The sequence below is a fragment of the Terrapene carolina genome, unplaced genomic scaffold, assembly GCF_002925995.2.
Source record: "Terrapene carolina triunguis isolate 2854851 unplaced genomic scaffold, T_m_triunguis-2.0 Scaffold198, whole genome shotgun sequence".
NCBI lineage: Eukaryota > Metazoa > Chordata > Testudines > Emydidae > Terrapene > Terrapene triunguis.
The window spans coordinates 2,666,234-2,679,373 of record NW_020664549.1 but is presented as its reverse complement, the minus strand read 5'-3'; the positions used below and the strand labels follow the sequence as shown (position 1 = coordinate 2,679,373).

Genomic DNA, 13,140 nt, shown 5'->3' with positions numbered 1-13,140 from the left:
GGAGATCTAATTCTGCACCATAAAATCTTGCCATTGTCCCTTTCCTTTCACGCTCCGCCAGTACCCACACAAGGGTAGGGGTCAGTTTAGCACACAAAGGGCCAGATCTTCAACTGATGTCACTGGGCGTAGCTGTACAGAAGCCAATGGCGCTGCGTCAGCGTACACTAGCTGAGGATCATGTCTAAGGGTATGTCTACACTACGGGATTAATCCGAATTTAGATAATTCGAATTTGGGAAACAGGTTGTATAAATTCGATTGTGCGCGGCCACACTAAGCACATTAATTCGGTTTTTAACCACATTAATTCGGTGGTGTGTGGCCACACTACCCCATTTATTTTAACCACATTAATTCGGTGGTGTGCGGCCACACTAACCCTAATTCGAATTAACAAAATCGATTTTGGCGCTACTCCGCTCGTCGAGGTGGAGTACAGAAATCGATTTAAAGCGCCCTTTAATTCGAACTAAATGGCTCTGTAGTGTGGACGGGTGAAGGGTTAATTCGAATTAACGCTGCTAAATCCGAATTAATCCCGTAGTGTAGACCAGGCCTAAGATGTTCCGTTCCAGCTTCCCAGACAAACAGGGAATGAGAAAATAAAGAAGCAAACAGTGCTTTAAAGGGACACTTGATTATTCTCTCCAAAGGTCAGTCGGGAAGGAGGAGACAGTAAGCCTTTGAGGGAGCATTTTCAAAGAACTCACGAGAGGAAACCCCGCTGCTGATGGATGTGAAATAATCTGGAGAGCGTTTTATTTTACTGCCTTCTCCTCGCTCATGTCTGGCTCCGCTCCAAGCCAGACAGACACACCTCGGGGAGTACTCTACCGATGGGCATACAGGACTCTGGCTCTGGAGCAGCTTCCCTATTGAAATACAGACTTCTGCAGGCAAACATCAGGCTGCAGCACTTGCCTGCGGAATTTCTTTTTCTTTCCCTTTTTAATCTCACGCCTCATCTGTAATGTTCATCTCGATGCTCCTGCAGATGTTCCCCAAAAGGCTTTCCCCTCCCTATTCCTATGATGATGTGGAGTTTACAACCTGCCTCAAACACACCCTCCCGTGCAGTTGAGGTTTGGGTCAGGTCAAGGATTGGGGGATGTTCGTCCGGGCTGGTTCTTGTACCAGAAAAGGATGATGCTTCCCCAAGACCTGCATCAAGGCTTTCACCTCTGAGAGGGAACTAGTTTTTATGCTCCTGAATTTCTTAACAATTATCTCCAATTTCTGCCCCTCTTCAACAACACACAAACAAGAGCCTGCACACACACACACACACACACACACACAGAATATCACATACTTGCACCCAGCCGTATGGCAATGCTCTTCAGGTCTTTGTAAATGTTTAGTGGTCCACTCCTAGCCTGGACGTAACAGGAGCCCCATGTTCATCCCACAATCTCTAGCTGCTTGGACTAAGAACTCCAAGCACCGTCTCCCCTGGCTCCTTCCCCCTCAGAGCAGGTGTCTCAGCTCGGAGGTTGAGGATGGGCTAAGCCACTTTCCCCCCCAGAAGGCTGACCCGCTAGATCAAAGGTCTGTTGGCAAGGACAGCACACGCCTTATTGCTGGCCAAACCGTCCCTGTGCTGTGGGCAGGGCGGGCTCATTCTCCTGGGCTGTCAGTCCAGAACTCTTCATGAGCACCCAAATCAGGCAGTGCTCTTCCTACACTGGACGGGACACAGGGCCTGGCTGTCCCCTCCTGAAGGTATCGCGTCCAAAAACAGTCTGCTGCCCCATCCCAGAAAACTACCTGCCTCCCACCCACAGCACTCCACGATCTCCCACCTCCGTACACTCAATCAGACCCAGCGTAAGCAGATGCACGGCTCCCGGAGACTTCACTGAACCACATTCAGGGATGACCCAGAGCAGATCGAGACACTGAGGGCCAGTTTCTGCTCCCCTTCCTTCCAGTGAGTCGTGCCATACCCATGGACTGGTTCCCAGAAGAGTAAGGAACTAGGATGAGTGAGGTGGGATGGAATCTGGTCCCACATTAGCATAATCTGTGCTGGCTTGCTGCCAGCTTCTGCTCTCACTTACGCTGGTGCAAATCAGGAGTGAGCCCACTGGAATCAGTGCAGTTATACTAGTGACACATGGGTGTGCGAGGAGAATCCAGGCTCCAGACTGGTGAAATTTACATTTACATACACACCCATTTTCTGATCCAATCACATCTGGACAGGTCACGTTCTCCTCCCACTCAATCTCCAGTGACCCAACTCAAGTTACTCCTGATTCGCACCAGCGTTGTAGGGGCATTCAATATACACACATTCATTGCACCGCTGACTCTGGTGTGGTACCTCGCAGTCATTTGACGCACAGAAGGCATTTGTCCAGTCAAGCGATGGGCGACCCTGCAGAAGGGAAGAATGGAGGAAGCAAACCAAAGATGGCTTATGCTGCCGCGATGCCAAGAAAGGCTGCAGAATGGATGTTCAGGGAAGGGGCAGGGAATGACAGTGTACTGAAGGCAGAGGGGAGATGGCGCAGTGACAGAGGCAGGAGGGGACATGAGCAGCGTGACGTTCGCGGCCAGCTCTGCCTACCTGCTGGTCCAAATATTCTAGGTTTCTTTGCAACTGAAGGTCTAAAAGTTCATCCTACCAGGAGCCAACAGACATGCGGCAAAAACGGAAACACAAACAAACACACAAAGAAGAAGCAAAGCGGTTAGGTGAAGGCTGCAGAAAGGCAAAGAGCTCTCGGGCTGGGAGGCCAAGTACTGCCTCCTGTGGCTACGCCGCTCCGAAAGCAGGACTGGCGGTGAGTGCTTAGCACGAGCAGCCTTTTCAAGAGATCTTTCTGTGCTCCTGACAGGGGCTCCTGCTGGGAGCTCCCTCACAGCCAGTGCTCCTGCCCCATTCCCTAGAGCGCCTCCCGCTGGGTGGGGCTGGGACTGCAGTGAATGAGAGTTCCCCTCCAGGCAATGCTCCTTCCCCATTCCCAGATCACCTCCTGCAGGGAGAAGCTGGGTTCAAAGTAGCTAGGAACTCCCCCACAGCCAGCATTGCATCGCCTTCCGCTAGGGTCTGCAGTAGCTGGGAGCTTCCACGCAGCTAGGGCTCCTGCATTATTGCCGTTGGTGACTCTCGCTCCAAGTGACGGGAGCTGCCACAGCTAGCAGCTCCTCTAACACACCCCACTGCTCGATGCTTTCACTGCCCCTTTGCCCCACAGCACTGGAAGCTGGGAATGGGGCTTTTTGACATGGTTCCTGGATCAGCTCAATGGCGCCGGGATTCCATCCACACGCTTCCAGCTCAGCCACATGCATTTACCGATCAAAATGAAATCCGGTGTGAACAGCTAGGCCACAAGACAGGAGCAGTGAGGGTGAGAAGCTGCGTGCAGCAGGGGTGCGGCTCAAGTCCATTCCGTGGGGCATCTAAGTCCAGTCTGGGGTCTACCCACTGCTCTCCCGGGTGAAAGAGCAAGGCCCTGGCACAGAGCGGTTAAGTCCCAGACTGGAGGTTCCAGCCCAGGCAAGTGGATTCTGGCTGCTGCCCCCGCCCTATTAAAATACCCAAATCAAAAAGAAAAGCTCAGGCTGGTTGGGCAAAGCAAAGCAGCTATTGCAGCCGAAACCTGGGAACGGAAGAGAAAGAGGAAAAGGAGGGCTCGATCCATCCTTCGCATCCACACCCCCCTTCCCCACTCCCCCAGCTGAAAACCAGACAGCAAGGTGATAGGATACGTCCGGAGCTGGGATTTCCAAGCAGTTGTGCACCTTCGTTACTCCTTGAGGGGCTTCATAGTGATGAGTCCCTGGACTAGGGTAGGCACGTACCCCCAAGGTAACACACGCCCACCTTCCAACACCCTCCGCTCCAGTGGGTACACCACTCTGCAGCGGGAACGGTGATGCGCTGGGGAAAGGTGGGAGCGGATTTCCATGTGGGGTTCACTGGACCCAGCCCCAAACGGCACCCCCGATGCCAGATCGTGCATCCCCTTCAGATCCTTGCAAAGGACTCAGAGCAGATCGGTTTCCTCCTCAGTCTTCCAAGAACAGATGCACCCACTCCCCAGCCTCCCTGCTCCCGCCCCGCGAATGAGATGTCAGTCTAGTCTGAGTCCCAGCTATGCTCCTTGCACATCCAGGGCAGCAGGACTCACAGCGCGTCCGGTGCAATGAATAGAGAGGAAAGGGAAATACACCCCAGCTGCCACACATGCCCCTTGGCTGGACACACACTGGTAATCTCAGGAAGCTCTAAACTTCCAGCCCCACGCCAGCAAAGCAGGCATCTCAGTATCACTTCCTTTATCCCCGACTCCAGCAGCTCCCACCAGCTCGGGAGAGACACGGTCAGCAATGGAACGCCCGGACACCGACAGCACATACCATTTTGTCGTGGACTGTAGGGGACGCCGGGTAGTTGTAGGGATACATTCCTGCAGGGACGGGCCTCCTGTCACCCAGATAATCATACTGAGAAGAGAAGAGACACCCCCGCCCCCCCGCCGAGACATGTGAGATGTTTATACCACTCCATAAACTGACTGCGGTTGCTCACACTGCGCAGTTGGATCTCAGCTCGCTCAGTTTAAATTATGCCCATTTTAGGGATGGGGAAGCTGAGGCAGTGAGCTTGCATGCCCAAGGTCACAGAGTGAGCCAGTAGTGGAGCTGGGAGCAGAACCCAACTCATTTGGTCCCAGTTGTTTGCCTTATGGACAGTCCCACCATGCCACTTCTTAGGAGGAGATTTTCTAGTGGGGAAGGTGGCAGGAAAGGAAAAGGGGATATGCCTAAAAGTCTGAGTTCAGGCACAGATCCCAGTTCTACAGTTCAGGGGTGTTTGGATCCAGGTTTTGGGTCGGGCTCATCTCTCGCTCTGACTGTACAACAGCTCAGCCAGGTTCCCTTGCACTGTCTCATCCGGAGACTCCTGCGCTTACTGTCAGGGAAACCCAGAAAAGGCTCCTCAAGCCTCTAATGGCTCAGATAACTGAATTACCCTGTGCCCCGGAGAGCATTACCATCTCTCCCCCCTGTTTCCCCTGCCCTGGCGCTCTGAGACAGGCTTGCCCTCTTTGCTCATCTTATGAGGAGAAGCAGGAAGGAAACAAACACAAATAACCTGGCAGGGTATCTTCACAGGGAAGCAGAGGAAGTAGGCCAGGAGGAAGCTCTGAAGGCCAGCGCCCTGGTCCAAGGACATTTGGCACAAGCAGAGCAGTCATGAAGGAGTTAAACGAACCCCCGCACCCTGAGCCAGGCACAGTGCAAGCGGGGGTGCAAGTTGAGCTTGCAATCTTGACCTGCAGACCATTGTTATTCCAGTCCTGGGCTCCCCCCATCCAGCTCTGCCAGTGCCCCTCGATCCTGACCTGCAGCCCCCTTTGCTGTTCCTCTAAAGGGCAGGCATTTACCTTTGGGGAACTGACCGATCGCCTCATCATGTAGGCTGCAGGGTCAGCATAGATCTCCTCGCTCCTGGATGGCATCCTCTCAAAGCGGGTGCTGGGCGACCTGACCGGGGAGTACATCCTCGCCCTGTTGTAGGTGCCCTGGCTGGGCGAACGGGGCACGGACCTGGAGCGGGGCTGGAGGGACATCCTCCGCAGGGAGTCCGAGGCAGCATCCACCTCATCGTAATACACAGGCTGCCGGCCAGGGCCGGGGATCCAGACGGGGACGTCCTGCCTGCCGTAACCCGGGTGCTCCTTCCACTCACGCAGCTGGTAGGGGCCTCCATTGCGGAAGGAGTGGCGCTTGTCCTCCGCAGCCCACTGTGGGCTCACCCGCTCATAGGCGGGCATGGAGCAGATGCTGTCAGGACGCACGCCGGGCGGGTAGTACTGGTAATCCTCAGGGTACTGGGGCGAGTAAGGGGCGTAGTAGTCGGGGACCCTTCGAGACATCGGGAAAAACCTGGTGGGGCTACAATCCCCCCAAGGAAGGAAGAGAGAGAATCGTAAAACCTGGATCCAGCGCTTCAACTCCATCGGGATTTCCATGGGAAAGCCACAGCCTAGGCCTGCGCCGATGGGCCGGTGTCCGCCCGCCACCTGCTGGCAGGGCAGATCCTGCGAGGGACGCCCAAGGTGCCGAGCAGTGCGGCATCCCCTGCCAGCGATGGGACAGACCCCTGGACCCCATCCGGAGGGCAATCTCCTAGAACTCGGAGACTGGGCTGCTCCCCACTGCACCAGCCTTCGGATCTCAGAGCAGGGGCCCACACAGCCGCCTTAGGAAGCTAACTGGAGTCAGTGTCGGTGCTAGGAGACCCTAGGCCATGACTTTCCCCTCTGCCCAGCCACCTCCCCGGGGCATGGCTGGCACACAGCTGCTCCCCTACGCCACTTGGCAGGCTGCAGCAGTGAGCTAGGCTTCGTGATCGCATCTCTGCCTGGCTCCTTTTGCTTATGCTGCTGCTCCCCACGCTCCAAACTCACTGCCCCCTAGTCCCGGTCCTGGGGGGCAGGCCTATTGGTTTGCATGGCCCAGCAGCACGTGGTTTGGTGGAGGTTTCCTGGCCCAACCCCCGTCCCTGTGGCTGGAGAACAGGAGGGGGAACGCTCCCCCCCATCAGCTGGGAAGGATGGGAATGCTGTTCTGCCAGGGAGAGGAGGAGATCTGCTGCCCTTTCCCTTATGTTAACCCCAGCACGGCACACCATGCAGCCCTCTCACCTCCTCAGCTCCTCTGGCGGGGCAGCCCCCCGGCGCAGGTTCACCCACTGCTGCAGCTGCGTCATGGAGCTCTTCCTCTGGGCGATCTTCTCCGGGTTGGTGCGTGGCACAAAGCCCGGACGGTGCACCACGCTCTCCCCATCCTGCGGCGGGTAGGCGGTGCTGCCGGGGCGGCTGGGGGAAGAGTACTGCCAGCCGTTGGGCTGCGTGGATCTCTCCACCCCAGCTGGAAACCGTGGGGCTTCAGGGTAAGGGCTGCCGGGCTCAGATGGCATCTCCTGGCCCACAATGCCGTTGGCTTTCACCAGGGGTTCCTTCTTGCTGTCGATCCTCTCCGACTTCCTCTCGATCTTCTCTGAACCACGCCCATCACCCTCCCCTCTGGTCTTGGCTTCCAGGTCTGCTTTGGGGTGCTCCCTGTGAGCAGTGGTCCGGTGGTGGTGGTGCTTGCTGGGGGGGATGTTCTCAGAGTCCGTCTTCTCCCGCCTGCCAGGTACAGAAACGCAGAGCGTCACCTCCCACTGGACAGCAACCCTGGGCCCAAATCATCCCAGGACAGTGGGGCCGATTCAGTCCCTGGACCCCCTAGTGGATGGTTACTGACCCTCTCCGCTCTGACGCGTCCCCCAAATTGCTGTACACCCTACATGCTCCAAAGGACTTCAGTTTTCCAGCCACTGCCCCTCCAAGTGCTGAAAGGACCCCATGGTTAATGGCCACTTCCCCTCATCTCCAAAGGGACCCCAAGTTATCTAGCAACTGTGCCCCCAAGTTAATAGCCACTGTATCCTCCAATGTGCCCCCAACTTGAGGCAGGACCCCCTCCCCCCAATTCTCCAAAGAGACCCTGAGTCTCTGACAACTGCTGCACAGCATAAGGTGCCTGTCGTGCTGACCTCTGGGGGGGTGGGATCTGCACCCGGGCAGCCTCGCCCATGGCTTGGATCCAGGACTCCTGCTCTTCGGTGTTCTCGGCGCTGAAGAAGTAGGTCCGGATGCCGGCGTGCTCGGCCTGGGAAGAGAGGGACTGCGTGTGACGCCCCAGGGCCTCCTCCACCCAGCACACAGTCACCTGCAGGGAGGGAGAGAAGTGCATACACAGAGAGAGGAGAGAGAAGTCAGTCGTCCAGTTGAGGGCGCCTGGAATTGTAGGTGAAGCCGTGCCAGCTCTCTCCCAGCGCCAGCTCTACCCCCCCCCCCCCCCCCCCCCCGCCACAGGGTCAGAGAGATGGAGAAATACCCATCAAATCGTCAGGTCCGTCCCCAGGCCAGTCGGGTGAAAATGACCCAATGCTGTGGGACATCGGGAGAGGTCAGATTTGGGTTACATGCCATCGCCAGGGGTCTCCCGACAGCCCATTCGAGCAAGGCACACAAAGCAAATGCAAGGCTCTTTCCCTTGGATTCACTGACTCAGGGAGACCCATATCTAGTGATGGGCGGGATCTAGAAAGGTTCAGATGAGCGCCATCTTATCATAAGCTCTCCCCATACCCTGAGATGTGGGAAACCGCAGCAGAATGGGCCCCCTCTGGGAATTCCTGGCATGGAACCCTTATTAAACATAAAACACGACAGCACTCTGCAGTACTGATCCAAGCAGGACAGCTTGCACCAGGGACGCTGCAGGACTTGGGGCAGTCACCGCACAATACCGGAGCACTGATTTAACAAGCGTTCACAATTCTGACCCTGACCAGGAACAGTGAGAAGAGCATTTTTAGGACTTCTGGTTTCAGGGGCAGAAGTGGGCAGAGAAACCCACCTCGAAACGCTCCTGATCCCTTCCGAAGGGTGGAGTCCAGCTCTGCGGACCACTACTACCGCTTCCTAGTCTTGTTACTACCCCCCTCTGTACCAGAGCAGGATCTGCTAGTTATCACAGCATACAAATATAGGCTCTACCCTGGGGCAGGCACAGGTAAATCCTGAACTGGAGGAAGATGTTCCATCAGGAATGGATTTATCCAGGCTCATCCGGCTCACAACTTCAACTATAGACGGGCCTGAATCAAAACCTCCCCGATCCGAACAGCTGATCATCAAGGGAGTTCAGATCCAGGAAGCGGCAGGATGCTACCCTGAGCCAAACCCCAGATGCAAAATGCTCTTTGCAAATCTGGATGCAAATCTTGCAGGTTGGCCGCGAATGTCAGTGCATGTCCCCTTCGCGGATGTTCAGAGCTTATAAAGGAGCCAGCTGGCAATGGTAAGATAAGAACAGAGCTGGTCAAAACATTCTTACTGGTACATGGTTTTGATGACAAATGGCTTTTCGAATAAAACCAATTTTACGGAGAAATGTTCATTTGGGTCAAAATCTTCTGGGTTTTTTTTGACAAAAAAAGTACAAAATCCCAAAGATTATTTTGGTTCTCTGGGTTTCCCCTTCCCTCCCCCATTCTTTCCCTCCCCACCAACCCCAAAGACTGAAAAACAAACTTTGGACGTTTGTTTTGCCAAAAAAAACCCAAATTTTTCAACAAAATGGAAAATTCTTCCTTGTGTTCTAATCGATCCCCCCTGGGGAATATGTAACATTTTTTGACCAGCTGCTGTTACTAGTCAAGGGCTCCCAGCCCCAGGGGAATCTTTCCTGCCAGGCTCATACAAACCTCGGTCTTTCCACCAAGTTCCCAACTAGGGAACACCAGGAAGGTCTAAGCATGCGATCCGCAAGAGAGAGACATAAACCCCAATGGTTCGTCCCCCTTCGTCGGGTGGAGGTGAATAAAGCATGCTGGGCAATCTGCGACCGGCCGCATCCCTTCTCTTTCCAGCATGCATTTGGAAATGGAAGGAGCATACTACCTATTTGGTGGCTGTGTGCTGGCATTGCAGACGGGCACTTGGAAGAAACCTCCTCTCCAGGGGGGAGATCCTCACGCGGAAGAAAGGAGGAAACACAGAGAACAGGTCAAACCACCCAGCAGAGAATTCAACAGGGAGATGCATCAGGCAGGCGGAGCGTGGCAGGAGCAGCAGTGTCACCAAAGAGGGGCAGATGGAGGGTAGCTGAGAACACGCTCAGTACTGGGTTAGCCCAGAACCAGAGGATGGAATCCTACCCATTTAACAGCCTCTCATCGGGCCTGATCCGGCCTTCTAGGCGTGCGAAGAAGGCTGGATCAGACCCACCGGGAGTCAAATTGTGCCATCAGAGACTGACCCCGTGTGGATCAAAGATACAGCAGTACTTTGCACAGTAATCAGTTAAGCCTCACACAGCCCCCTTGTGAGGATAGGTTAATATAATCTCCATTTTTCAAACAGGACATAGTGGATCCAATGACAACTGCTCCCCCTTCCGGCCCTGTGCAGTCATTTACAGCGTCCCAGCAAGTGCAAAGTAGGTGTGAAACGTGACTACCAGTAATCTCCTCTTACTCAGGAGGTAGGGGTTTATGGCCACTCTGCACAGGGTACGCGTTACCCCTCCACTGCCCTGCCAACGTGACCCAGCCCTGACTCGAAGAGATCAGAGGGTGGGGTCCAGGGGGCTCAGTCTCTGTGGCTTGTTCCTTCCTTGGCCTCTCTGATGAGACCACCACCAAGAGTGTCAATTGACTCATGCAGATACTTGTCCACCGAGTCCAGGACTGGGACCTACCAAATCTCTCCCCATAGGGAAAGACAGAACAGCCATCAGATGGCAACTCTAGAGATGGAAAAAACCTATTTCCCAGGCTCTCTAGCCTGCACTTGAGCACTGACTTTGATGGGTTTCAAACCAGCAACCTCCAAGTGAAAGGCTCAGTAAGCCACTTCTAAACTCCTGAGCCTGCCGGTCGGTGCCTCATTTATGGCTTTTTCAACTCTCTTTTTCCCATTACGGCTAATCAGGATGAATCTCTGGGTAGTAGACATGGGCTAGAACCACAATGTAGGATCCAAAATTCAGGGGAATTTTGGGAAAATTTAGATCCAGATTCAAATTCCATGGTTCATAGTCATCGGTAGAAGCTAACATTACAGAGATGCTTTCTCCTTTATTGCCCCCAGGAAGGGCTGGCTGTCTGTTTAGCTGCCCAGTTTAGTTCTAAGGCACCTGTCATCAGAGTACCTAAGCCCCGTACAGAATTAAGAAATATTGGAGTCCATAAGAAAAATCGTTCTCTGTGCAACACTGTTTGGAAAATGTCAATTTACTCCAATGGAAATTTTGAAACATTTTCATTTTTATCCAAATTTCCCAGGAAAATGTCCAGTTTTTTAAGTGAAAAACAAAATAAAAAAAAAAGCTTTTCAGGCTTTTTTGGGAGGGAGAAAAAAATGGTTTGCAGTAAAAAAATTTCAAAAATCACCCAAAAACATGTGGGTCAAAATTTTTCTTTTGCAATGCAAAATGGCTTTTTTGGGACAGAGCATTGTATTTCGATGGGAACCTGGAACCCAGCTCCAGTTCTGTCTCTCCAGTCCCCAGTGGAAAGGGGGACGTGAACGTAAACACTCTCCATGAGTGGCATTCACTCCTGCACCAAGGATCAACACAGTCCCTCGGAACCAGCCAAGCTCTAGAGAGCAGCTCCAGTGATGCGCCGAGGTAAATTTTGCTCTCAGTGCTGGCATCTGCCAGGCCCAAATCCTGCCCTGCTCCCCTAGAGACTTTGTTGAATCATGATCTATGCCAGGGATCGGCAACCTTTGGTACGAGGCCCGTCAGGGAAAGCCCCCTGGCAGGCCGGGCTGGTTTGTTACCTGCCGCGTCTGCGGGTTCGGCCAATTGCGGCTCCCACTGGCCGCGGTTCGCCGCTCCAGGCCAATGGGGGCTGCGGGAAGTGGCGTGGGCTGAGAGATGTGCTGGCCGCGGCTTCCCACAGCCCCCATTGGCCTGGAGCGGCAAACCGCGGCCAGTGGGAACTGCGATCGGCCGAAACTGCAGATGTGCAGGGCCGCCCAGAGGATTCAGGGGGCCTGGGGTCTTCGGCGGCGGGTCCTGGAGCGAGTGAAGGACCCGCCGCCAAATTGCTGCTGAAAAATCTCGTGGGGGGCCCTGAAAACTCTCGTGGGGGCCCCTGCAGGGCCTGGAGCAAATTGCCCCACTTGTCCCCCCCTCTGGGCGGCCCTGCAGATGCGGCAAGTAAACAAACCGGCCCGGCCTGCCAGGGGGCTTACCCTGACGGGCTGCGTGATAAAGGTTGCCGATCCCTGATCTGTGCACATGCTTGAGTCCTATTGGAGTCAATGGGATTTAGCATGTGCTTCGCCCAAGTGGCACCTTCCAGCCATTGCAGCTCCACAGAAGCCGAAGGGACTGCACAGAGTAAGTGAGGGCACAAACCAGCTGCTAAGTGCTTCTCTGACCTCCCCCAAACCCTGGCCTGGGTCAGGACGGAGGCGGCTGAGGAGAGTAATAAAACATGATAAAGCCTTAAATCTCTCATTCTCCCTTTGGCTGACATTGGGTCAGAGCCGCATTTTCTCTAACCCGGGCTCCCTCTGTTCCCCATACGGGCCTGAAGGGGTTAACCCGACTGGCAGTGAGTTCAGGAGGCCGGATCCATGCTTTATTAATGACCCAAATGTTCCCAGGACTTGCCAGTTCTTGAAGGTTCTTTCCCTTGCTCTCTTGTTTTATTGCCATTAATAGGACATTGAGCCTCTGGAGGGTGGAGCAGACCTTTCGCCCTCTGCTGAATGTTGCAATATAAGGTTTGGAGCAGGAATGAATGTGCAAATAATATTCCAGTGACGAGCACCCAAAAATGCCTCCGAATAAAAACAAAATAGAGCGGTGGGTGTAGCACGGCCCCAGGCCGGAGAGAATCAAGGTTGCGTGTGTAACGCTGCCCCCAGCTGCAGAGAATCCAGGCTCTGTGTGCGTCTCTGCAGCTCTGTCCCCAGCTGGAGAGAATCCAGGCACTGTGTGTGCAAGCATTTGGCATAGGAGTGTGTTTTTGTGACTTATGGATTTTTGTTTGTGTGTGTACATCTGTGTGCATCAGTGGGCGAGCTGGGTTTTCTTTGAGCGAGAGTTGAGCATAAAGTAGGTGTTTGTATGTGGGAGTATTTTTGTGTGTGTTCATGTGCACCTGTGTGCTTGCACGCAAGGTGTGTTTGGCCTGTGTGCTAGTGCAAGTGGGAATATGCATATGTACAAGTGTGAAAAAAAATTAAGTCTTTGAGTGTGTGTTTGGCCCATGGGTTGGATGCACATTTCAATTTGCATACGTGAATGGACAGATTATTAAGTCTAGGTGAGTTGTGAGCATGGGCTACCGTGTGTACAACGGTGCTTGTGCGTGTATGAGTGTGCATGCATGTGTAACACTAACTGCTCTTGGGAGGATAAAACCAAACGGCTCCTTTTGCCCACAGCTCAGCAGGAGTTTCACAGCTTCAGTCGCTGCTCCATTGCAGCCGCTCCCCCCAGCGCAGAAGTTTGACAAGTAGAAACTAATTACGTGCTAAACAATTACAAGATAGTGTGTGTGTGTGTGTGTGTGTGTGTGTGTGTGTGTGTGTGTGTGTG

At 54.0% G+C, this 13,140-nt stretch overlaps 1 protein-coding gene across 4 annotated transcripts in view; it reads right to left on the bottom strand.

The window, feature by feature from the left end:
- Nucleotides 1-13,140, bottom strand: part of LOC112118437 (pleckstrin homology domain-containing family A member 6) — a 90,461-nt gene that overhangs the window by 26,917 nt on the left and 50,404 nt on the right. For 2 of the 4 annotated variants that reach the window (XM_024216745.2, XM_029912300.1), the window contains 4 exons: nucleotides 7,565-7,740; nucleotides 6,669-7,154; nucleotides 5,406-5,916; nucleotides 4,375-4,461 (listed from right to left, as the gene is read on the bottom strand). In XM_024216745.2, the coding sequence (XP_024072513.2) occupies nucleotides 4,375-4,461; nucleotides 5,406-5,916; nucleotides 6,669-7,154; nucleotides 7,565-7,740 (1,260 nt within the window). Of the gene's footprint in view, nucleotides 1-2,329; nucleotides 2,384-4,374; nucleotides 4,462-5,405; nucleotides 5,917-6,668; nucleotides 7,155-7,564; nucleotides 7,741-9,479; nucleotides 10,781-13,140 lie in introns of those variants that run through there. The other 2 variants (XM_029912299.1, XM_024216750.2) reach the window with 2 other exon arrangements.